The sequence below is a fragment of the Lynx rufus genome, unplaced genomic scaffold (genome assembly GCF_022079265.1).
Source record: "Lynx rufus isolate CCGP_SWC_20201006 ecotype Redwood Valley unplaced genomic scaffold, mLynRuf1.p SCAF_18, whole genome shotgun sequence".
NCBI lineage: Eukaryota > Metazoa > Chordata > Mammalia > Carnivora > Felidae > Lynx > Lynx rufus.
Window position 1 is genome coordinate 25,144,128 of NW_025814832.1, and position 24,045 is coordinate 25,168,172.

The window sequence follows — 24,045 nt, forward strand, 5'->3', positions numbered from 1 at the left end:
AGTGAATGAACAAAGGAATGAATTTGTGACCAAGTTGCTGTGCTTTGGCTCATTTACTAAGTATTTGCTGAGCGCCCATCTGTGCCACGGAACGTGCCGGACACGTCCGAGGCCCTCAAACGTGCCCATGTCTTCCCTCTCAGGCCTGCTGCCCCTTGAGGCCATCACCCCTGCCATCTTCATCTTTTTATGGCCGAACCTCCCAGACTGCTCTGCGCCACAGCTCTGCCACCGCCTCCAAGCTCCTCAACCCCTGAAACTGGCCATGACCTCACCACACCACGAGAAACGAGGGGGACCCTCTGGACCCACAGGTCCCAGCCGGTGCCAATGGCTGTTTTTCTCCCTCCCTCCTGACTTCGGAAGCGCTGGTGGTCCTCCTGCTGGGCCTTTCTCCTCCTCCTCCACACTGTGATGGCCCTCTCCCCTCTCAGACTCCATTCTGCCCTGGTGGCCGTGCTTATGCCCCAGGTCCCACTGCCACTCTGCCCAGATCATGCTCACCTGGCCTCCTGAAGCTGTTGTTGGTTCAGTCTTGGGCCATACCTATGGCGCCCCTAATGGACATCCCTGGGAATGCCCTCCCCGCTCTGCAAACTCACCTCCCCTATTCCTGTCTCCCATCCCCCCAACATTTCCCTCCCACCCACTTATTCCTCCCCAAGGCACCGATAGCTCCCTGCTACCCAGGTTTTCTGTCTTTGGCTCCTCGGTCCAGGCAGCAAGCAAGCCTTGCTCAGCCTTCTCTCCAACCCCCCATCTCTTCACCCTCCCTAACACCTTCTCTTCCTCCTCTCTTTCTTCCCCTATCCACCATCCAAAAACAACCAAGCCCTCCTAGCCACCACCATCTGGCCCCACTTTTCCAGTCTGCCCCCACACCTCCCACTGCCTCCCTTCTGCACCAGCCAGGTGGGCTTCTGTACCGGTCGCCAAACCAACTCAGGACCATGCTCACCTCCCAATCTTCCCGGCTCCTCAAACGACGTTCTCTTCCTCGATGCCCATTCAGACCCTTTTCATCCTTCTAAACCTAGTTTAGGTCCCTCCTCCTCCAGGATTCCTTTCCTGACCAGGCCTGCCCACCTGGTCTCCTCTCCTCTAAACCCTCTCCCGACTGACTGTGCCCCTCATACTTCCGTGTAAGCATTCTTCCACCCCCTCCAGATCACAAATGCCCCTGCCCCTCCTCCCAAGCCAGAGCACACAGAAGGAACCCACTGAGAGGGGCCTCCTGAGGGTGAGGGCCACATCTCCAAAGGCAACTCTCCCCTATTCCAATCAGATCTCTGCTCCCAGGAGGACTCTGAAGCTGGGAAAAGGCCAAAGCAAGACAGAACTGGGGGTGACATCAGGGGCCACATGTGCCAATGTGTCCTTGTTCCCTGCTGTGACAACAGGAATGGGGACACTCTTCCCCCTTCCCAGCCACACCCAGCAGTACCTGGAAAGGAGGACAGAGCAAGACAGGTGTGGGATCAGGGACTGACACCACCAGCCTTTCTGAAATAGTGTGGGTGAAATGTACTCCTCTCCCCCACTTCCCTTCTCCCAGGGGACAATGCCTGGGTCTCAGCAGCCATCAAGGCATCTCGCCAATGTGGGACTGTAGGCAGAAGGCTACCCCCAGGAAAGAACTTTCCTACAGACAAGAAGGTCACAGTTGAATGGAGAGGTGCATCCAGGAACTCAAGGATCTGGGAGAGGTTTACAGGTGAAGCATCCCACCCCATACAGAAGGAGACAGGCCCTGGTCTGGAAGCAGGGACCCTGACGCCTCTGTAAGCCTTACTGATGGCAGGAGAGAAACCAAGGCACAGAGAGAGGCAGCCTCTGGCTAGAAGTCACACAGCGAGTCTCGGGGGGAAGGAACAGGGAGGGAGGAGGATAAAAGGCCCCAAGAGTCCTGGGCTCTGTTCTTGCAGGGGTTGGGGGCACATCAGACCCAGCCTACTGAGGTTCCCAAAGGGGCCATGTCACAGAGGTGCCAACCCCAAGAGCCTCAACTCCAGGCTGGACGGACCTTCAGGCTCAGAACAGTCAGCCCCCAAGACTGTCCCCTCTTCCTCCCCACCACAACTTTGGCCTCCAAGACAGCCTTCCTGTCCTTCTGCCCAATCCAACAGCATCTCTGCCTCTCTGTTCCATCGAGGGCTCCCAACTCCGGGAGGAAAGGGCAGAGGTCTGGAGGCTGAGCCCTCACCCCCTACCTCCCCAGGCTCCAGAAAAGGCCAACCAGGCCAACTCCCTGCCACCCCCTTCCCGCTCTCTCTTCAGATGCCTCTCGGAATAGGGATGAGCCTGGGGGGCAGGGAAGCACGGCGTCAGACCCCCCCTCCCCAGCCCACAGCCAGCCCCCACTCACCTGCTCTCGCATCCTGTCCTGCTGACCGCGCAGGGCCAAGGCGTGCTGGGGGTACTTGTTCTTGAGGTGGTCCATGAACGCATCGCGCTTGCGGTCGGCATCGGCCTTCTGGAGCCCACTGAGCGCCTCCAGGCTCTGGGCGGCGATCACCGTGTGCCTCCGTTCCGACGTGTGCACCAGCCCCACGTTGGAGAAGCGCCGGCCCCCGCCGCCCGCGCCGCCCCCGCCCCCCAGGGTCCGGTACTCCCGCGGGTACTCGGCATCGTCCGCAGATAGCATGGGGGGGCTGCTCCGCTCCGGATCTGCGAGAGGGGAGAGGGGGCACGGCGGGGTCACGGGGCGTCCAGCACGGGGCTGCCCGGCCCTCCCCTGGGGCACTGCGGGGAGGGGCAGGCCTAAGGCGGGGCAACAGGCACCGGGCTGCCCACCCCCAACTAGGACGCCTAAGAGGCAGCAGGGGGGAGGGCTCCACGGAAGTTGGGGCGCAAGGGCGGGGTCCAGCTTCGTGCTTTTCTTCGGGTGGGTTTGGAAGGGTGATGGCTACAAGTGAGGGGTTATTTGAGGCCAGGGAGGGGCTGGGAGCCTGGGTCGTGAATCCCTCTTTAGCCACATACCCCCTTCTTCCTAATGCTAGTGTGAACAGGTTGAGGGAAGGGGAGTTTCCTTTTAGATGCTTCCTGAAAGATGTGGAAAGGAGCCTGTACTGTCTCCCTTTATGAGCGTCCTCTAAGGAGTGGGGCGGGGACCCCCCCCTTTTCCCCTCCCTCCCCAGAGACAGACAGATGGACAGACAGGGGAGGCTGGGCACAGAGAAAACAGTGAGGGAGAGAGAGAGATGGACTTGGGACAAACTCAAAGGAAAAAGAAAGCAGACAGGACAGCTCAAGCCCTCACCCTGGGACCCTCCCCGCTCCCCACCACCCCTTTCTTCGGTCTTCCCTCACAACACACACACACACACACACACACACACACACACACACACACAGTTGGAGACCTTTAAGAGACGCACAGGGGACAAAGGACAGCACAGAAGCAGAAAAAAGGGAAGGCCGGGGGGTGAGGTCCCCACGCGGAATTCTGAATCTTTTCCCCACATGCCCACCAGCCCCAAAGTCCTGGCCTCGCCAGGCCCAGCCCTGCTGTCTCGCGTCCTCCAGCCTCAAAGCTGGGACAGTGGCTCCAGAGTGTCACCCATGCCAGCTGTGGTGTCACCCACAACAGGTGCCAGGTGTCCCTCGCAGGGAGACAAACACAGTCTCCCTGGCATACCCCCAGCCCCACAATCCACCAGCCTCAAAGCCGCAGTCCCCAAGCGTAGCCTAGGTCTGGGGGCGTCGGACCCTGCAGCAGACTATGCGCCCACACAGGGGCTGACTCACAGGGCCAACTGGGGCAAAGAAGAGGAGGCTGGGGACGCTGGGACCCAGCCAGGTTCCATCCAGCTGGAGTGCCCGGTCAGCCCCCTCCCTCCACACATCTACTGGGCATTAGGCCTGCTGCCAGGCCTCCGTCACCTCCTGTGCACCACAGGAGGACAGAAGAAATTCAGCCACATTTCAGGAAAAGCTATCCCTCACCTAACACACACACCCACACCCACTCTCCTCCCTAGGCTATGGCTGAGGCATGTAGATCTGGGGAACAGAGGACCCAGCACCTCCTACCAAAACTAAGGGAAGAATGGCTTCCACAGACACAGAGTTCCACGGCTTCCAAAGGCCTGACCCACCCACCGCCGTCATTATGGCCTGCGAGCCTCTCAGCACCCCTTGTGGGGGGGTTATCACTGTGGCCACACTTCAGAGATGGGGCTGCCGAGGTCAGAGGAGTCCAGTGATGTGCTCAAAGCCACTGTGAGTGGTGCAGGCCAGATTCGACCCCAACATCTCTTAGGTTTGCCTCATCCCCTCCCTTCACACTTTTCTCAACAACTGTCTCTTAATAAGAACAATGACAACAGCACGGGGCACTCCTCTCTGTTTACCTGCTGTCTCCTCAGCCTGGCACTAGGTCTGGGGTCCCTCCTCCCTCCCCCACCCCCGGGCGTCTGTCCCTCTCACTGCAGTCACCTCCCTCTGGCATGAGGTCCAGAGACACAAGAGCTGACCTTGGAAGGAACACTGTTTCACAGTTTAACACTCATACCTTTATTTTCATAAGGATTAGGAAAACTCCAAATAGAAGGTCCAGCCACTGATTTCATGGATATGATTCCTTGGGAAGGTAAGGAGATAATGTTTCCTTTTAAGTAAATGTATTTAGGTTCAAAGGGAGTTAATGAATGACATATTGAGTTCACAGCGTGCAGACGGTCCCTGATCTGAAGGAAATTCCCAAAGATGGCCCCTGATTGAGTGAGGCTGGGAACTTTGGGGCCATTTTCATGAAGGCCCAGTCCCTGCCCTTGAGGGGCTGGTGGCAATCCAGGGTACCAGTGAATGTGGCTGAAAAGGAATGACCTGAATAATCACCCAGGAGAAGGAGAGGCCAGGATGGAGGTGCTCCAGCCATGACCCTTAGCTTCTCTCTCTCTTCCACTTACCCCCACCACCAGCGGGGATGTGCACTGGGTACCTCCATGGCCGTAGCCCTCTCTCTGCCCACCAGCCTTGCTGCTGGAGCCCCAGCTCTAGAGTCCGGCACAGCCCTGCCTGAGCCAGAGGGACCTCTCTCCTTGTGCCAGCCAGGCTCGCCGTGCCCTCCAAGGGCTCTGGACACACACGGGTGCGGGGGACGGGCCTCCAGTTCTCCTCTCCCCGCTCCTGCCCTTCTGCCCTCTGGGACCCAGAAGAGCTCCTAACCCCCATCCCCACCCCCCACCCCCAATGCCAGCTCCTAGGGAGACATCCTAGCATGTTTGGGTGGAAGCCAACAGAGACCAGCAGGGACTATGGGGAGGTCCAGGGGTCACCCAGGCTCTGCCAGGTCGGCTAGAGGGGCACGGCGGGGCTGGCAAGGAGGGGTCCGGGCTGCTAGAGCGGGCAGCGGAGGGGGAGCAGACGCGGACAGTGGACATGTGCTTGCAGCCCTATTTATGACTGCAGTCCTGTAAATCTCACCGCGGGCAGTGCACTGGGGAGGGGGTTGCCGAGCAGCCCTGATGGAGAGTGTAAAGCCAGGTCTGTCCCTGCCTCCTTGAGGTCAGGGTTCACCCGTCCGCTGCCCGGGCATTGGTGGAGGGAGGAGTCAGGGCAGAGGCAGGAGCAGGATTCTGGGGGCTGGCAGAGGGGGGCGGAACAGGAGAGACAATCTGCTATCTCTGAGGGGTAGTGGGGAGGAGGGGCTTTGATTTGAGATCCTTGGCTTTATTTAACAAAGACAGAAACTAGCTTGGGGAAAGGAGTGAGGCTCAATGCATATTCCCTCCTTCCTGCAGGGCCCCAGGGGGCCGGGAGGACTGACTTGGGCTTCTCAGTTGCAGGGCCATCCTGTTGCCCTTAGGAGAAGGTGGCCCGTGGGGCTCAGAGGACTCAGGCCTGAACTTCTCCCTTGGAGTCAGGCCAGGCACTTGAGGTCAGGGCACTGGAAGGAAAAGAACCCCAGGTCAGAGTCACACACCCTGGGTTATGAGTCAGCTCCTTCCCTGAGGAGCCCCGGTCAGCCTTTCTGGTTACTCAGTCCACTAGACTCTTCCCTCTCGGAGCCTGAGGGCACTGATCTGTAAAACGGGATGTTAACCTCTAAACCCTGCCCCTGTCTTGCCTGCCCTGAGCGAGAAGCTGGCAAGACAATGGAAGCGAAACTGTGTCGTTCTGAATTAAAGGTGTTCCTGGCACATTGGCTGTTGGCCCCTAGCAGGACAGCCTTCCCATTCCCCCTGCGCCTGCTCCAGCCACCAGCGAGTCCCCAGAGTGGCCGTGACCCTCCCCAGACTGAGCAGCCCAGTGAAAAGCCCTGGAGATCGATTCCAATCTAGCAAGCAGCAGGCTCTGGGCACCCTGTCCCTGAGCAGATCGATGCTTCCTGTTTGGTGGCAGGTGGCAGGGGGCAGTGAGGGATCCATATGGGTAGGGGTCTTGAGGGAGTGGCAGAGGGGACAGATGGGACAGAGAGGCCTTGAGGGGGTATGCAGGGCTGGGTTCTACCGGGGCAGGGGTGTGGGAGTTGCAGGGGAAGGGCAGGAAGGCTGTGGAGGAGGAGCAGAGCTGGGGTACACTGGGGAAGGGATGTTGGGACTGAAGGCCCCTGAGGGATGGGGGGTTGGGGGAGCCGGAGAGATAAGTTGGGGTCCAAGGGTTTGCCACCTCTCCAAGGACACCCAGGTGTACAAGGCCAATCGTAACTTTTGAGTCAGAGATTCAGGCTGCCGAGAAGATACCTGAGACTGGTGAAATCCAGATCAGAAGGAGGGGAAGGAAAAGTAGGGAAAGGGCGTTCTGTCACCCTCAGCTCAGCCTTCCCGTCTGGGCGATGGGGAAGGGACACACGCCTGAGGCTGGGGTGGCGGGGAGGAGGTGGGCGCCCCCAGTGGCCGGCTGAGGATAAAGGCACAGACGCTTGGGAAGACGGCGACATTGTTATTTGCTCCACCAGTTCCAAATTCCACCTTTATTTATGAGCCTGATTTATTTTTATCCTCCTCTGCATTCTTTTCCATGAGATCACTGTAACTCCTGATGAGAATTAAGAGCCCCAAGTTTTAGTGACACCATCTCATAAGCCATCAAGCCCATCCCCACCTGGTGTCTCTACCCCAGATGTCCCCATCTACTCTGTCCTCTGGCTGCCACTGGGCAACAGTCACACATGACATCATCTTCAGAGGAAGAGAAGAGGAGAAGAGGAGGGGAGAGGGAGAGGGAAGGACAGCAGAGAAGGGGAGGAAGTCGAGAGTAAAATGAAGCAACAAGCTCCGGAAAAGAGGGGTCTCTCTCTCTGGGGCCCCTGCAGTGAGGACCCCAAGCTCAAGACCCAGAGTTCAGGTCCCTGTCACCCTCTCCCTGGAGATCAGGAGGCTAGGTGAGGCCCCTCCCTTGGGGACCTGAGAGGCCTCCCAGGTGTGCCCTATCCATTGCCTGGGCAGAGGTGGGGGCTGGGCACCAGCTCAGGGAGCTCACAGGTCCCCGGCTTGGGGGGGGCGGGGCTAGATCCTGGTGAGGCCCGCAGGTAGGGCAAGAGAAGGGGTGCATGAAGATTGCTGGAAGAATGGAAGGCCTGGCTTAGACCCTAAAGTGCTACACACACACACACACACACACACACACACATGCTTGAACACCTGCAGCTCTGCAGCTCGAGGTTCCCCCCCCCCCCCCCCCCCCCCCCCCCGTCCCACCGTCTGCAGCCAAAGCAAGAGGAGCCCAAGTCACCCAGGAGGAGCCCCGAGGCGACTGCCACTACCAATTGTGCCTGACAACTCCATCCTGCTGGGTGCCTGCTGCAGTCAGGAAGCACACTGTGCTGGGAGGTCAGAGGTCAGAGGACAAAGGTCAAGTTTGGCAGAGGGTCCAGGAACCTGGATCAGGTCAGGTGATCATCCCCTGTCCCGCCCCACACCCTCCGCTGGGCTCTCTGTCGCTGGGTGGCCCTGGCTCTGTGCTCCTTGTGTGCCCGTGCCCCTCAGTCCCCGCTGTCTGTCTGTGGGTCCTTGGAGCAGAAGCCCATCTGTGTCTGTTTTCTAAAACCATCTTTTCCGCCCCATACCACAGCAACCAAAGTCATTTTCCGGGCAATTGCCTTTCTGTAAACATTCCTGTGTAATATCCCCCCAAATTGCTAATGCCCAGCGCCCTGTTGAGTCTCCCTGTCACTCCAACAGAGGCTCAGAGGTGGGGACGGGTGGTGGGAGGAAGGGCGGTTGGAGGGGAGGAGGCTGGCCAGGCTGAGGATTAGGGACGGGGCTTCCTGTCCGTTTCCTGGCACAGAGCAGGGGGCCAGAACCCCCCACCCTGGCACCCCCTTGTTTCCCCATCCCCCACCGCACCAGCACCACCCTCCTGAGCGTCAGGCCACCTCAGGACAGCCTGTCTGGTCTGGCAGGGAAGACAGAGAGGAAGGGGGAGGGGAACCCATGAAAGGGAGGCCTGGGAGGGAAGGGAGCCATCTTGAAAGCATGGGGGTGATGGTTAGACAATCAAGGTGACTTCCTGGTGACTAGGAGCAGGGACACTAGGGAGACAGGGGCAAGGCCAGGCAGGCTGTCTTCAGGGGGTCCCTAGAGGAGGGCAGCTCTCCTCACGCCAAGGTGTCAGGGGGAGGACAGAGAAGTGGGAGGAGGCCAGGTGGAGCCCATCCCCCCCTAGGTGGTCCTAGATGGACCGCTGCTTGAACACTGCGGCAGTGGGGAGAAGGTGGGCAAGGCAAGAAGGTGTCAGAGGCGGGGGAGGGGGGTCCTGGGGGTTGAGCGATTTCACAAGAGTCACCATGTGGACTCCCGTCAGCCCGGGAAGGAGGAGGAAGAGGGGGAATAGGACTGTGGCCCATGCCGGTGCTCGTGGAGCCCTTCCACCCCCACCCATGCCCAGGGAGCTCTGCTACCCCAGCCCCCAGGGAATCCGGGCAGGGAGACTCGGGAGGAGTGTGGGGCAGGGAGCGCCAGAGCCCCAGAGGGAGCCAGGAGGCAGGGGAGGGTGCAGGGCCCTGCCAGTCACAGCTTCATGCAGGCAGAAAAACACAAACCAATTTACGCAGATTTAAAACCCACCGAAGGCCACTTAGTTGGTAAACGAGTTGGAATCTAATTAAGGGACCTCCTCAGGGCTGGGGGAAGGAGAGCTCACCTGCCTAGGAGGAGCTGTTGGGGGCGGGGAGGGGCGCTGGGTCCCAGCTGCTCCCAGTAGAGCTTGGATTTGAAAGAGAAAGGGCAGTTGGGCTCCCTGAAGGGAGGGAGGGCAATTCCCCAGTCCACAGGCCACACCGCACTGAACCCCCCCCCCCAGCCCTGGCCAGGTGAGGCCTCCCTCCCCACAGCAGGCTGGGAGTGACCACTCTCTGCTCTTCCTCCAGCCAAATGCCCTTCACAGGAAGGAAACCGAGGCCCAGAGAGTGGCCCTGATCCAGCCACACAGGAGCTGGAGACAGAGCTAGAAGTGGAACCCAGGCATCCTGGCCTCCAGGGACAAGGATTTTTCCATTCCACTATGCCGCTTCCCAGAAAACAATTGCCAAGGGAGCCCCCCTCCAGGCCCCAGGCCCCAGGAGGACACCGTCTAACCATCTCCTTAGGAGGAATCAGCAGCAAGGTGGAAAACGTACCACAGCAACCTGGGTCTCAAAGCGAGAAGAGCTGTGGGTCATGGCCCAGGCACACCCCCAGGTGCCCAGCCCAGCCCAGTGGGATGCTGACCGCACAGAAATCAGGGTCCCGACATGGCACCCTGACCACACGCCTCAAACAAGACTCCCCCTCCTTGGCCAACAAGCCAGCCGCCCTCCCTCTTTCCTGCACTGCCCCCAGAAGCAGGCAAGGCTAGGACATGACCCAAAATTGCTGAAGTTGGGGGTGAGGAAGCTCTGTGTAAATCTAGCTCTGCCACTGGCTAGTTGTGTGACCTTGAGTAGGTTAGCAGTCTCCCTGAGCCTCAGTCCTCTCATTTTTTTTTTTTTAAAGCTACTAACACCCAGTAGACAGGCATGCAGGTTATGCACTGCACAAAGGACGCGTGTGGGGGACAGTTCCTTCCTGATCTGCCCCATTGCCTGATTTCCTTTCACTCGATTGTCAGAGTTTTATCAGGCCCCGCACTGTAGGGTTTTGCTTTTTAGCTACTAATGAAGATCTGGCTAATTGACTTCCCGGGAAGGGAGGGGGCGGAGAAGCAAAGGGGAGCATGTCACCCTTGGTCTGAAGCTGTTGCTGGAAAAGCTGGGAACAGCCCTGGCGTGTGCCCACGTGGCGCCGCGTTAACAAGCTAACTCCTGCATGGCATCTCCACCATCACGCGCCCGGGGAAGGTGTCCTGTCAGCTCTACATCTCCTTGGAGAGGCAGCAGACAGGAACACGGGCTGAGAGGAAGGGAAGGAGCGAGCACAAGAGGGAGGGAAGGGAGGGAGGCAGGCGCCTGTCCCCCCTCCCCGCCCCGGCTCTGCCTCCACTCCGAAGAGGCTGCCAGAGCTCCTGCTCTCCCAAGGGACACTCGAGCCTCGGGGTGCTGTGGCCAGGGCGGCAAGCGTGGACAAAGGGACCACGCCCCTAAAGCTGCCTCAGACCAAGAGCATGCCCAGAAGGAGACCTCCTGTTCCCCGGGGGAGGGACAGACCCCAGTGTGTGGGAAGTGAGGGACAGAAGCCCCATCCCTCACTCCCATCTTCCCACGGGGAAGTGCTCAGTGCTCCCCAGTGCTCAGCGCTCCCCAGTGCTCAGCGAGGGCCTCGTAAATGCTGGGCAGGAGCCCCAGGCTTGCTAGATTCCTCCGTGTCCTCCTCACAGACACCATCCTTCTTGGGGTCAGCCCCTGTCTAGGAGGCCTTTTCGCTGCCAGCACCCAGACAGCTCCCTCGGCTGCCACCGGAACAGCCAGGGGCCTCGGTGCCTCCAGCTCGCTCAGCTTCTGCCATCATACCTGTGCACCGTGGTGCCCGCCCACTGCCCAGTACGTGCTCACCAACCCATACCCAGTCACAAACTGCCTCGCCCGCACCCCCCACAGGCATCTACACACAGAGGGGTCCACCCAGGCCCAGCCAGGCCTGGAGCCACCACCCAGACGCCACCCTGGATCCCCATTCCGCCCTCTCAGGTGCCACGGGGACAAGACAGCACACTGTGCCCGTGCATACACGTCGTGTACATTTAAGACCCCCTCCACGGGGCACCCGGGTGGCTCAGTCGGTTGAGCGACCGACTTTGGCTCAGGTCATGACTTCCCGGTTCGTGAGTTCGAGCCCCGCGTCGGGCTCCCTGCTGTCAGCCTGTCAGCGCAGAGCCTGCATCAGATCCTCAGTCTCCCTCTCCCTGCCTCTCTCCCGCTTGCGCTCTCTCGAAAATAAACAAACATTAAAAAAAAAAAAAAAAGACCCTCTCCAAGAGGTTCCAGTGCATCTGGGGGCTCCCTCGAGTGCGGGGTCAATCCAGCTCCAGCTCGGAGTACGAGACAGTGGGGACCCCGTTTGCCTAACCTGAATCCAGCTACAGCTTCACGGGGAAGCTACGTCCTCGGCCCCTCTCCTACTTTGCCAAGTTCAGGGTTTCCTCGCTGAGGTGTTTACACTCCTTCTTGAAATAGAGGGATGGGTCCACTGACCTCAAGGCCGCTCCACCCTGACCGCTGTTTAGCCAACGAGCCAAGGCCAAGGACTGGACACGCTTAGCCTTTATTCTACCTCTAGAGGTGCTCAGCCTCCTCCGCCAGGGTGAGGGGCCTGTGTGCCTTCGACCGCTTCCACCGGCTGCCAAAGCGTGCAGGACAGGCCGCTGGCCTCCAAGACTCAGCCCTCACCTCGTGGGTTAACTCCTCCACTGCCTTGCAAGCCAAGAGAGAACAAACTGTCAGATCTGCGCCCCTGTCATTCCTCTCCCCGGGCACACCAGGTTAGGACCCAGAAAGACTCTGGAGGGTGGAGGCCGGGAGAAGGCAGGAAACTCAGATCTCCTGCCTGACTTGGGAAGCCTGCTCAGATGCCAGGGGCATCTTTCAGAAGTTGTCCCCGTTGTCTTACCTGAACCCTCCCACCAGAGCCGATCCGGGAGAAGGAAGCAATAAGCAGCCTCCGCCTCCACCTGCAGGACTCGAAGATTCCAACCGTCTCTTCTCAAGTAAACCACCCATCCATCTGGGTGCTGTGGGAGGCGCGGACCGGCCTGAGTGACACTGCCCCCCCCCACCCCAACAACCCCGCACACCCAGGACAGTCTGCCGGGGCTCTGTGGCCTCTGCTCACTCGGTTCTCAGGGTTCCCTTGTGGGGTTGCTCTCTCTCACTTTACAGGGGAGGAAAAGGAGGTGCAGGATGAGTACCTCGTCCAGGATCAGAACTGACAAGGAGAGGAGACTCATTTCAGCTGGGGGGGGGGTTCTCAGCCCAGCCCCAGCCCCCCCGTTGTGTCGTGTACACCCTGCAGCTCAGCAAGGGAGATCCTGAGTCGCTGTCCAGCCACTGGGCCAGAGCCTCCTGTATCCCACGCAACTCCCCGAGAGGGGAATACTAGAGCAGCCCTCCTCGTGGGTAAAGCACAGAGCCCTCAACCCCATCCTCTTGGGGGAGACCCCCCCCCCACACACACACCCCAGAAGATCCAAGGAGGCTCTCCCCAGGGCGGAACTGGGACAGCTGGAGGCGGGGCAGGGAGCAGAGCTGTTCCAGGGCCACAGACGCTCAGTCTGGGCAGAATGTTCCACAGACTTCCACCTTCTCACCCCCCTACCTTCCCTCAATCCCCTTCTCACACCTTAGGTGACTACAGAGGCCTCCTGCCCCCTGCCACAGGAGAACTGTAAGCTCTCCCTACTTCAGGAATGCCATCCAGCCAGGGCTTGGATTCCCCCAGGAATGGAGAGCTCATTACATCCAAGTGGTCAATCATCGTGCGGGGTTCCTCCTGCCCTGAAATGAGCCAGAGCCTGTGCCCACAGCCCTCAGAGGGGCCCGGGGACGGGTCCTGACCTCTCCCTTCAGAGCAGGAGGAAGGTTTTGGAATCTGAATCTCCTCTTCTGAGCCCAACGCCTCAGGTCCTTCCTTCTGCGGCCTGGTTTCATTCCCCCACCCCCAACCAACTGCACTGCCGTCTGTTGGGCGAGCCCCCTGTTGCCACCAGCCCTCTTAGTTGGTGGTCTTCAAAACTGCTCCCGTGGTGCGATGAGGTCCAAGCAGCCCAGATGACCCCTCTCTGCTTCTGCCCTCACCAGCCCTCCTCCTGCCCCCCGGCACGTACGCCGGGGTAACAAGTGCCTAGGACATCCCCAGCCCTGCCCTGGGACCAAACACACCTCCCTTACCTCTTGCAACTAACTCTCAGGCCTCCCCTGACCTCCAACTTTGGGGGCCAACTTGACTCCTCCTCCCTGGAATGAATGACTCTTCTGGCAAGGTCAGCTGAACCTGCCTGCCCCTTCCAGGCACTTCCATCTGTCCTCTGGTGCCTGGCCTGGCTCATGTGACTCAAGGAGTCTGCTCTGGGGCTTAGCCCCTTCCCGGCAACTATATCCCGCACAACCCCAGCAAGTCAGATCCAAGCTCCAGGCACCAAATGGTGTACTCAGTGGGCAGCCTGCTCTGCCCGTGAGTCTCTGCTTAGTGGCCTGAGGCCCTTGGTGCCCTGTCCGGCAGCCAGCCATCTCAGGGGCATGCTTAGCCACTTTGAGGACTGGAAAACCACAGCCCACATAGTAATATCTGATGCATATTAACCACACAGTGCTTCCTCCTTTCTATTCTACTTCCTCCTCCCCGGTGCCGTCCCTGCCCTATTGCTGGAGGGTCCTAGGCTTGGAGGGAGAGCCTCCCTCACCCCCAGCTGCTTCCCCGCACCGTGCCCCATATCTGCATCCCATGCTCGTGCGGTGGCTAATTCTGGCGTCTCATCAGACAGTAATTATGGGGGAATCAGCACTGCTGTCATCTCTGCAGCTCGGCACCTGTCACCACGCCACCATCCCCGGGCTTCTGGGATGGGACCGGAAGCTAAGGGAGGAGGGGTGTGCTGGGGTGAGGGGCACCCGCTCCCTCCCTGCCTCTGCAGCCCTCACCTCCTTCAACCCTACCTCTCCGCAAGACACTTAGGGCTGGCGACCAGGTGGCCATTGGCCACACAAGTGCTCCCTGTTACCCAGGGCAGGTGCTGAATGCATGCATCAACGTGTCACACGCACGCATGCCCACGACCAAACAGAGCAGGAATGACACAGCCAGCCAAGGCTCAAATCTTGCCCAGGCCCTTTCACCTATGCGTGATCTCGAATAAGTCATTTTATTTCTCTGGATGTCAGTTTCCCCGATGGCGAAATGGGGGAAACAGTGCCCACCCTAGGAAGACGGGAAGAATGAACTATGTAAAGTAGCTAGCACCACGCCTAGCTACGTGTGCGATCATGTATTCACTCAACAAACGACTGGTACACATCCACTCTGTGTGGAACCGTAATAAATGAATGAGTTTAGTGAGGATCACACTGGGGCCACACTGGGGCATGGGTATGTTGTTTGGCTGGTGGTGGTGTTTCGTTTCTCTGATGTCTTTAAGATGTACATGCACCTGCTCCCCATTGTCCTCACCCACCACCTCACTCGTTTCCTGCCCCTGAAGGCCCTCCGGTAGCTCCACCCACCCCCCCCACCCCCCCCCCCCCCGCCAGAGTAAAAGTGCACTAGTCAGTTCCACCATAAAGGATGTGACAGGGAGTTCAGTGGGGCAGGCCTGGAGGTGGTCAGGGAGGAGCAGAAGAGGAGGTGACAAAGGGGGGGGTTCTTCCTGGAAGAGGAGTCACAGAAGCAAAAGTTCACAGAGGAGATGGGCCGGGCCTAATGGGAGGTGATGGAGACACAGACATCAAGAAGGTTCTCCCTGGTGTTGGATCTCCAGACCCCAGGCGCGTCCCACTCCTCCGGAATGGTTTATCAGGTGGGCCTCACCAGTGAAACTGCAGTGGAAGGCCACCTCCCCTGGTCTCGAAACCAAGCAGCATCTGCTTGGTCACAACTGAGTCACTGAGTCACTTCTTCCCTGGCCCCATAGCCTTTTCCCCACGTGGAGACGAACTGTGCCCGAGGAAAGGAGGTCTGGAAACGGGAAGGCTCTCACTTCTACTCTCCCTCCCCCCACCTTCCTCCACTCCAGGGTCCGGAGCCCCCCCAGGACGCCCCAGGGGTGGAGCCAGGAATGGGGTGGGACGAGAAAGGTGGGGATGAACCTCAGAGTCAGTTCTCAGTGGCCTGAACTGCGGAAGAATCCTGCTCACATGAGAGACTGAGGCTAGACCTTAAGAAGGGCTTCGGGTGGCGAGTAAAACGGAAGGAGGGGGAGTAGGCCCAAGGCTGCCATCATGGATTATCTGTGTGACCCGGGGCATGTTATTTAACCTCTCTGGTCTGTCTCCTCCCCCTGCAACACAGAGACAATAGCATGGAGGCCACAGGCCAGTCGTGAGGGTAAAATGAGCTAACACCCGCACGGAGCTTCGCCCAGCACGTGGCCCACGTGTTATCAAGTAAACATTCAATAAATATCGGTCCTTAGTATTTTCATTATTGCCAGGGATGATTTTGCCCCCCAGTTCAGCAAGGACTAAATGAGCCCCCGCCTGTCCAGGCCTCCGCTCCCTTGTCGACTCGGAGCCCACAAAGGGATCTCAGAGGTCAACGGTAACTGAAACCAGAGTCGATGGCGAAGCGCTGACCCCACCGTGTCCACGTCCACGGGTGCCTCCCACCACCCCCCGCCCCCCAACCCCATGCATTCTAATAATCTTTCACACGCTTGGCCAAAACCCACCTCCGTTTAGTCCAGTCTGGATGGGCAGGTAGGACAGGGTGGTTGGGGGAAGTAAGTCTTGGAAGGGATTGAGCTCCCCCGTCTCTGGGAGTATTCCAGAAAAGGGTGGGTGAGAGAGCAGCGCATTCAGGCTCTGGTTCCTTACCCCCAAGCCCACCAGGAAAGCTGAGCCTCAGCCCCTCTGCTGTGGGTGTGGGGAAGGGGGGGTCGGCCCATGTGACCAGGACGGGGGCGGAGGAGAAGGGCTGCAGCCTCAGAGTCGCTCCTGCCTCCTTCAGGCAGCGGCCACGGGTTGGGGAGGGAGGGGAGCAGCCTCGTTGCTCTTTTAGGAAAACGGTAATTTTAATTAAGAGGCAGACAAACGAGCGCTCTGCAGATTGTCTCCGAGCAAAGTTATTAAAAAGCCATCAAGGCGGCGGCGGCAGCAGCCACAGTGGCAAGGAGGGCTGCCTCCCCCAGCTGCCCGCCCAGATTGAGGCTGAAGCATCCTTCAGAGAGATGGAGAAGCACTGGAGGACTTGAGTCTGCGAACAGCCAGGATGGAGATCCTGCAACCCCTCTCCTGAGGTGGGGGGCGGGGGGGGGGGGGAAGGCCGGAGCCAGACAATAACGGGGCACAGGCTGCCCGACCCCAGGGTGGGAGGGGGTGCGGGCAGAAAGGGAACCAGCAATGGGGTAGCCCTTGCTCTAGGCCAGGCCCTGGGCCAGCTGCTGTTTTTCCTGTAATCTCAACAACCCTGCCATTTTACAGGCAGGAACACTGAGGCTCAGAGAGGGAAAGTGGCTTGCCCAGGGCCACACAGGTAGGAAATAAATGGCTTAAGTGAGGATTTGAATCCAGGTCAGGCTGTCTCTCAAGTCCAGTGCTCCAGTCTCCCGGTCCTGGGCACAGAAGTAGGGGGTCGGCTCCCTGAGGCCCTCTGAAGTGACCTCAGCACTGGCCGGACAGTGCTGCCCACAGTCTCCAGGGTCCCCAGGGACTTGAGGCCTCAATCATTGCTTACTTGGTGGGGGGCACACTGTGTGAGGGGCGGCATCAGGTCAAGGGACATCTACAGGGACATAAAGTACAGAGCAGCTCAGGGACACAGAGTCACAGTTCTGGAGCGGGGGCAGGTACTCCACAGTCAGCTGGCCAAGCCATAGCCCCAGGCTCCACAGCTAGTGAATTCAGCCAACTCCTTAACCTCTATTTGCTCACCACTTAAGCAATGAAAGAACTCTTATCTGTCTTGCTCACTGCTGGACTCAGAGCTTAGCCCAGTGCCTGGCACAGAGAAGGTATTCAATAAATCTTTATTTAAGGAACGAATGAATGAATGAACAAATGAATGAGTAATTGAATGGTTGAAATAAGATCACAGGTTTCCAAGTGCCTATAAACCAAATAGACTTGTATTGAGGCAGTATATGGTCCCGTGTCCCATCTCCCACCCTCTGGCCTTTGCTGGAACACGGGCTTCCCTCCATAAGAAGGGCCCCCCTGCTCCTGAATCCCTCTCCCCAGGCCACCAGTCCCCTCAGCAAAGGGCTCCTGCCTCCTCCCCCCTTCCCAGCCCCAACTATACGGAGGCTTTGCAGCCAGCACATAATGTACATGCATACACACGCACTAACTCACATGCACACACAGACATATCCTCTGCCAGGCAAGTTGCCCTCCCCAGAGTCACGTCTCTGCGGCCCCCTCCCCTGGCAAAGGCCTGGGCCCATCAGGGATAGCCCCCCCTCCCCCATTTCTGGCCCTCTAGGCTGGGGAGAGGCATTTGGCTAAGGAGCAGTGGGAGGCAGGATGGTGGGGGGAGGCCTCCCTCCTGGCTTACTAACCTGGAGACTTTAAACAGAGGGAACAGAGTCCTGGAGCCTTCCCTCCCGCTGCACGCTGGAGCCCTGGGTGAGGGACAGGAAAGGAGGAAAGTCGTGAATGAATGCCCAGAGCCAGAGGGGAGGAGTTGGAGAGAGCAAGGGGCCCAGGGTGGGGCTCCCAACATGGGATGGGCCAGGGCAGGGGCCTTGGGCCATGGGGGTGGAGGGGGGCAGGGACAGGGCAAGGCACAGCCTTAGGAGCTGTGCCTTTAGGGGTCACTGGGGGCCGGGGGGCAGGCGGGATAGAGACTGGGTGTTGGAGGAAGAGCAGGGGCTGAAGGGGCAGAGACACTGGTGGGAGACAGACAAGAGGACAGACAGCAGGACAACACAGAAAACATGAGGTCCTCAGAAGGAGGGCCCCAGGACAGACAGCCAACAAGCCAGGCCTGGTTCTCCTCCCAGAAGCAGAGGCAGGCTTTTTACTGGAGTGCCCACATAAGATCCCCATGACAGCACCTTGGAGCGCCCATCTGTGTCTCCCCACCAAGGTCACCCCCGGTTGGAAGGCTGGTGGGTTCACAGTCAGAGGGGCCTGCCGTCATTGCCCTGCTGACAGCCCTCTCTCAGCCCGAGACCCCCATCTGCTCCACTCACCCCCTAACCCTGAGGAGGGGCTCCCTCCTCTGCCTGCAAAGGAGGAAACAGACGCATTTCACACCCAACAAGCACTCACACACTCGCACTCTGCTGAGGGCTGTGCGGCGGGGAATGGCACCCCTGCTTCAAACTGCCTGAAGCGCTACACCTAACTCCTGCCTCCACACCCACCCAACGCCCAGGGTGCAGACCCTCTCCCAGCGGTCCCTCGCGGCTGCGGCCCCCCCATCCTGCACCCTCCAAACGGCACCCTATTCCCCTCCTGCTCTGATACCTGTCTATTGCCTTTCCCCCCGGGGCACACGGCGTTCAGACCGCCCCCCCCCCCAAGACACTGCGGCCGGGCACCCTCTCGGGCACAGCCTTCCCTTGGCTGGCTCAGACCCATCCATACCCGCATCACGTCTGGCTGCAAGAGTGCTCAGAGCCCCCTGCCAATCTCATGGTTCCAATTTTCCCACCGATTACCCAAGACGCAGGCATCCCAGGGAGAAACAGCTGTTGGACCCAGATGCTGGGACATTGACTGAGGGAAGAAATCAAGAATGTTCGCGTAGGGATCTAGCCCCAGAGGGCTTCCTGGACAAGGCAGTGGGGTGGGGGTGGGGGGTCGCGCGTGGAAGGGACGGATGGACAGAGGGCGCAGGGTGGGGCAGGGGAGTGAAGACCCAGGAGGCCTATCTTCCTTCCCACCACCAGCCTTGAGTGGCAGCTCTGGGGACCCAGTCCCAGATAAGCTGAGGTGAGGATCTGGGTTTTAGAAAAAAACTAAAGAGGTTTTCTCACGTACGCCCCTTCCTCCAGGAAGAGAAGTCCCCCTTGGACTTGAGGAATATGAAGACAAAGAAATTACTATTTGGTGAAGGTTTACGATGTGCTAGGAAGGTTACCTAAGTTACTTCATTTAATCCTGGTCCCCACCCTGTGAGGAAACCACTGTCATCGGCCTCAGTTTACAGATGAGGAAAGAAAGTGAGCTTCAGAGGCAAAATGACTTGTCCCAAACCACACACATGGGTCTGACTCTAGAGCCTGAGCTCTTGACCCCTGAGCCAGGCTGGCTCCCTTCTGTCCTCCTCAGGCTTTGGCTGTCTCCCCTCCTTCCATGCCATGCTACAGTATAAGTTATTTCTTAAGGACAACAAATGGAAGAGAAGGCTTTGCTCCAGTCTCTTCCTGCCTCGTCCTCTTCCTGCCATCCTAGGAGGCAGAAGATTCTAACTCCGGGCTGCAGAGCGGTCAGGGAGGGACCAGGGGAGGGGGGGCGGTGAGCTGTTGGGTTCCACAGGAGCTGGATCAGGATCTCTTGGGCTTCATCTTTAAGTGACTTCTGGCCCTCCAGGGGCCCCTTTCCTGCTCTCCCTCCTCCCCCACGGAAGAGGCTCCAGGGAGCCTTTCACCCCTTAGCCTTCTTTTAACTTCCAGAAATCCCCTGAGCACCCACGTTAGGGAGAGTCTTGAAAGTCAGGGGGCTGGCAAGGTGAGAGTCTATGTCAGTCCTAAAGGCCCTCACTTTTCCGCAGAGCCCTAACTTTTACTTACAAAGTGGCTGGGACGGGAATGGGGACTCATCAGGCCAGCCTAGCCCTGGGGGGGAGGAAGCAGGAGGGGGGGGGGAGCGAAGTGGGCAGGGGACAGCCCAGGAGAGCAGGCAGAGCGCTGAGTCTTCCTCTGAAAAGGCTTCAGTGAGCCGTGGAATGCCTTCCCAATGAGATGGAATCATTAATTCTTCCCCAATGAGGCAGACGCTGGGGCCTAGGGTGACGCCACAGATGCCCGCTGTGTCTGCAATTATCACAGGCCCTGGGGGTGTGGGGAGCCTGCTCGGCACAAACAGCTCTAGCTAGGGCGTCTCCACAGGGGTCTCTGGGTCTGGACTTCTCGGTTGGGGTCTCTGGGTCTGAGGGCTCCAGCAAGCTCTGTAGCTGGGGCGGAAAAGAAGCCGGTGTGCTGGGTTGAGGATGTTTGCAGAGGTGAGGCAGGCAGGCTTGCGAAAACCCAACTCCCTCCCGGTCTTCCGTGACTCCATACCGGGACATGCAGTCAACTGGGCCAGGTGGCGGAGGCCACCCGGAACCAGAAAAAGGCTGTGGGGGAGAGGAGCCACCCGCGGGTAGGGCCTCTGCGAAGGAAAATCCGGACTGGATTCGAGTCTCCGAATGGAATGGAATGAGTTCTGCTGGGATGAGCAGAAAACTGAGTTTATGACTCAGATGGCTGAATCTTCTAGCCGCTCCCTTATCCATCCGCCGGGCTGAGAAGGTAGACTTAGGCACAATGTGCCTTTGGAGAATGAGGGACTGTTTGCAAGGGGGGGGGGTGGTGTGCCCGCGCTCAAGCGCTTGTGCCAATGCTCTCCTGGACCAAATCTCCATTTTACCCGGTTTCGCTGGAGCTCGGAAATATTCTTCCCACCCTCTCTGTGGCGAGGCGTGTATTATCTCAGGGGAGAGGAAGTAGCTAGAACTTGTGACAGCTGGAAGAGACCTTAGAGATTCTCTGGTTCCACCCTCTCTTCCCATACCAAGGACACTGAAGACCAGAGTGGGCAACTAACTCGCCTAACGTCACACAGCAGCAGGGAAGGCAGGCAAACTGATACTGGTCCAATGCTTGCTGTTCACACAGCCCGTCACCTCTCTGCCCTGGGGGATTAAAGAGTGACTACCCTGTCCCCTTCTCCTCCCCAGCAGGTCTGGACCCCTCTCCATCATGGACCCCTGTACTTTGCCAACCACAACAGCCACAGGAGGTTAAACTGGATCTATCAAGCTCCTCAGGGTGGCCCAAAGGTCACCTCAAAGGTCATGCCAACCAGTCCCCTGCCCCTAGGTACGACATCAGCCCACTCATGCTCACACACACCTATCACTGAGGTCAAAGATGCAAAACACCACCGGATCTCCCCACCTTACAGTACCGCCCCCCCTTCACACTCTGGGAGGTTTTCTTTCCTAACCTCTATTCCTCCTACTACAGCGTGGGCCTGTTTCCTTTCAAGCTGTCCTGGGCAAAGACTGGGGGAAGGGTAGAAGTACATTTTTCTCGCCCTCAAACCCTTCTGTTTGCCCACCTGCGGCAGAGAGGATGAGGCCAGGGTATGCCAGGGTGGCTGGGCCCTGAGCCCAGGGCATGCGTGAGGCAGGAGGGGTGCGTTGGTGGAAAAGGAGCCCGAGTGTGGGAGAGACAGCTCTTCTGGGAACTGTCCCTCCAACTCCTCATCCCCTACAAAAGCCTGAGTCTCAAGGTTAGGGGAGGGTCTTTGCCGGTTTCAGAAACATCTGTTCTCTCCCCCCACGCCATTTACTGAGTGTTTAATACGTATCGGGCTATGTGTTGGACATTTTCATCTACGATTTCACTTAATCTTCCCAGCAATCCCATGGTCAGAAACTAATCTGCCCCCTGGGACGGCCTCTCGCTAAGACTAAATCTAACCTTGATCCCTCTTGCTCCATTTCCTCTGGCTCAGTCCTCCTTGGCGGTGGGGCGCATCTTTGCTCTGTCTTCAGATGTCCTCCCCCTTACTCGGTCACCCGACATTACCTTCTCCGGGCTGCCAATTTTTACCCCAGTCTTGCCCCAGGTGATGGGCATTTTAGGGGGCAGAGCAACAGAAGCAGGACTGGAGGCTGGGACCCCTGACACTGGCCCACACCAGACACAGGGCACAGGCCAAGTGGCAGGGGAGGCGGCCCTGGGGGCAGTCCTCAAGAGAGCTGCTGGGCTGATGGAGGTGGGGACAGAACCCGGGGCAGCAGATTCTCTCTCCCTGATGACATCTGTGACCCTTATAGGGAGCACGGGGCTTCACCTTTGGTGTGGTAACTAGGCAGGGCCCAGATATGCAGTGAACGAGTGCTCCCTCAGTGACCAGCTCTCAGGTCCAAGTTCCAACCCACACATACCCAGAGCCCAGGGGCCTGAGCAGAAGTGGGCAGGAGTACAAGACGGAATGACCAGCCCTGGGCTGTGGATGGTAGCTGAAGCGAGAGAAGGAATTCGTACACCTAGCTAAGCGCCTTAGCATCTAGCGGGTGCTCAGGCCCTGAGAATGGAGAAGGGAGGCCCCCAAGCCAGCTTCAGTGGGGTTTCACACACCCCACGGTAGCCACAGGCAACTGTGATAAAGTCACACAGCCCTTGGCTTCCCTGTTTGGGCCTTTGGTAGCAGGAGTGATGAGGGTAGGGATCCCCTCCATTAGGGCTACCCCCCATCCTACCTTGGGCATGTCTGGAGCTGCGGGCCCAGACCCACCTCCCCGGGGAATGCTCAGGCCTCAGCTTCCGTCCCCTGGGAGATTCTAGCAGTGAAAGCATGGACCAATGGGCAAGGGAAGTGGGAATGGTGGGTGGGACTCTGGTCCTTGTGGGTGGCACCTTCCCCCTTCAAGCAGGCACCATTAATATATGCAAAGCATATGCAAATCACCCAGAAGAGAGACACAACATCCACGGAATGTCAGAAGAGACCTTGGAGATGATCCAGCCCACGCCCCCTCATTTCACAGGTGAGGAAAGCGGCCCGCACCAGGCAGGGACTTGCTCAAGGTCACTGGGACATTTGGGTGCTGAGGAAGAATGGGAACGAGGTGTCTTTACTCAGAGTCCAGTGCTCTTTCTGGAGGGTCTTGTCCTTTATATGGGAGGTGGACAAGGTGGCAAAGAGGGCACAGGGCCTAAATGGGGCTCCAGGAAGGCCTACCAGAGACTGGGGGTGAGGGGCAGGGATAGGGCGAAGGGCTTCTCAGACCCTTCCCTTCCCACCTCTGAGCCTGGAAACGGTGGTGGCAGTGAAGGGAAGAGTGGACAAGGGCGGCAGCGATGTCTGGGGCCGCGTGTGGCTAGAGGGGCAGAGGGGCCTGAAGCCAGAGGCGCTGGTTTCCGGCAGCCAAGCAGCAGAAGGCGGCAGGAGAACTGGAGTGTCTGAAGCCCAGTGTCAGGGCAAGGTGCCCGCTGTGGTGCGGGGAGGGGGACAGCGCCCTTCACTACACACACATCTCTAAGTGCTCAGCAGCCCCTTCCGCTCGGACTCTGATAACTATGGCACCTGACAGACCATAATAGTCAACCCAGGCCTGTCCCTCCAATGGCTGCGGCTGCCCTCCACCCACCCCACCCCACCCCCAACTTGGCTTCTCAACCTTCCAGACAGTCCTAGAAAGCAGGACCAATGCTGGGGGGAGGAAGGCAAACAGATGGGAGGGGGCAGACAGAGTGAGGAAAGGGGAGACAAGGTGGGGAGAGAGAGAGAGTGAAGTGCAGAGCAGGAGAAACTGAGGGGTAGAGAGAGGGGAGGCAGGGGAGGAAGGGGGGCAGACTGAAGGGCAGAGCGGAGAGGGGAGGGTGGGGATGGTGGGAGCAGCGGAGCAGAGAGGGAGGGCTCCCGGCCTCTGGGACTGAAGGACAAAGCTGGGGCCTGGGTATCAGGCATAGGAGCCCCATCGAGGCCTGGAGGCTGTCTGGCAGGAGTTGGGGACCAGGCCCCTGCCCCTCTGCCCACCTCCCCGGCGATTCCAGGGGCTGCCAGGAAATCAGTCCCTCCTCCTCTGCCTCCCTCCCTCCCTCCCTCTCTCCCTCGGGGCAGCAGCCAAATCCAAAGCCTTCATCTCTGCTTTTCAGAGCTGGGAATGAAAGAAGGGGAAGCGAGTGCAGCCCTCAAACCCGCTGACGGCCAGATTTTTATTATCTTTGCTCGAATGGGCCCTAGGAAGCCAACAAGGGATTCTTCAAAGAGCATCTGAGTGGCTCATTGAAGCCTGCACCTGCACCAGCCCACCCACGGCAGGCCGCCGGGGCTTGGGGGGCACAAGCTGTCCCCCACCTCCCACCAAGTCCAGAGAC

At 58.9% G+C, this 24,045-nt stretch overlaps 1 protein-coding gene across 1 annotated transcript in view; it reads right to left on the minus strand.

Annotated features, from left to right (window-relative positions):
- Nucleotides 1-24,045, minus strand: part of SRCIN1 (SRC kinase signaling inhibitor 1) — a 63,521-nt gene that overhangs the window by 37,432 nt on the left and 2,044 nt on the right. Inside the window, 1 exon segment of the mRNA XM_047080548.1 lies at nucleotides 2,366-2,667. Within this exon segment, the coding sequence (XP_046936504.1) occupies nucleotides 2,366-2,667 (302 nt within the window).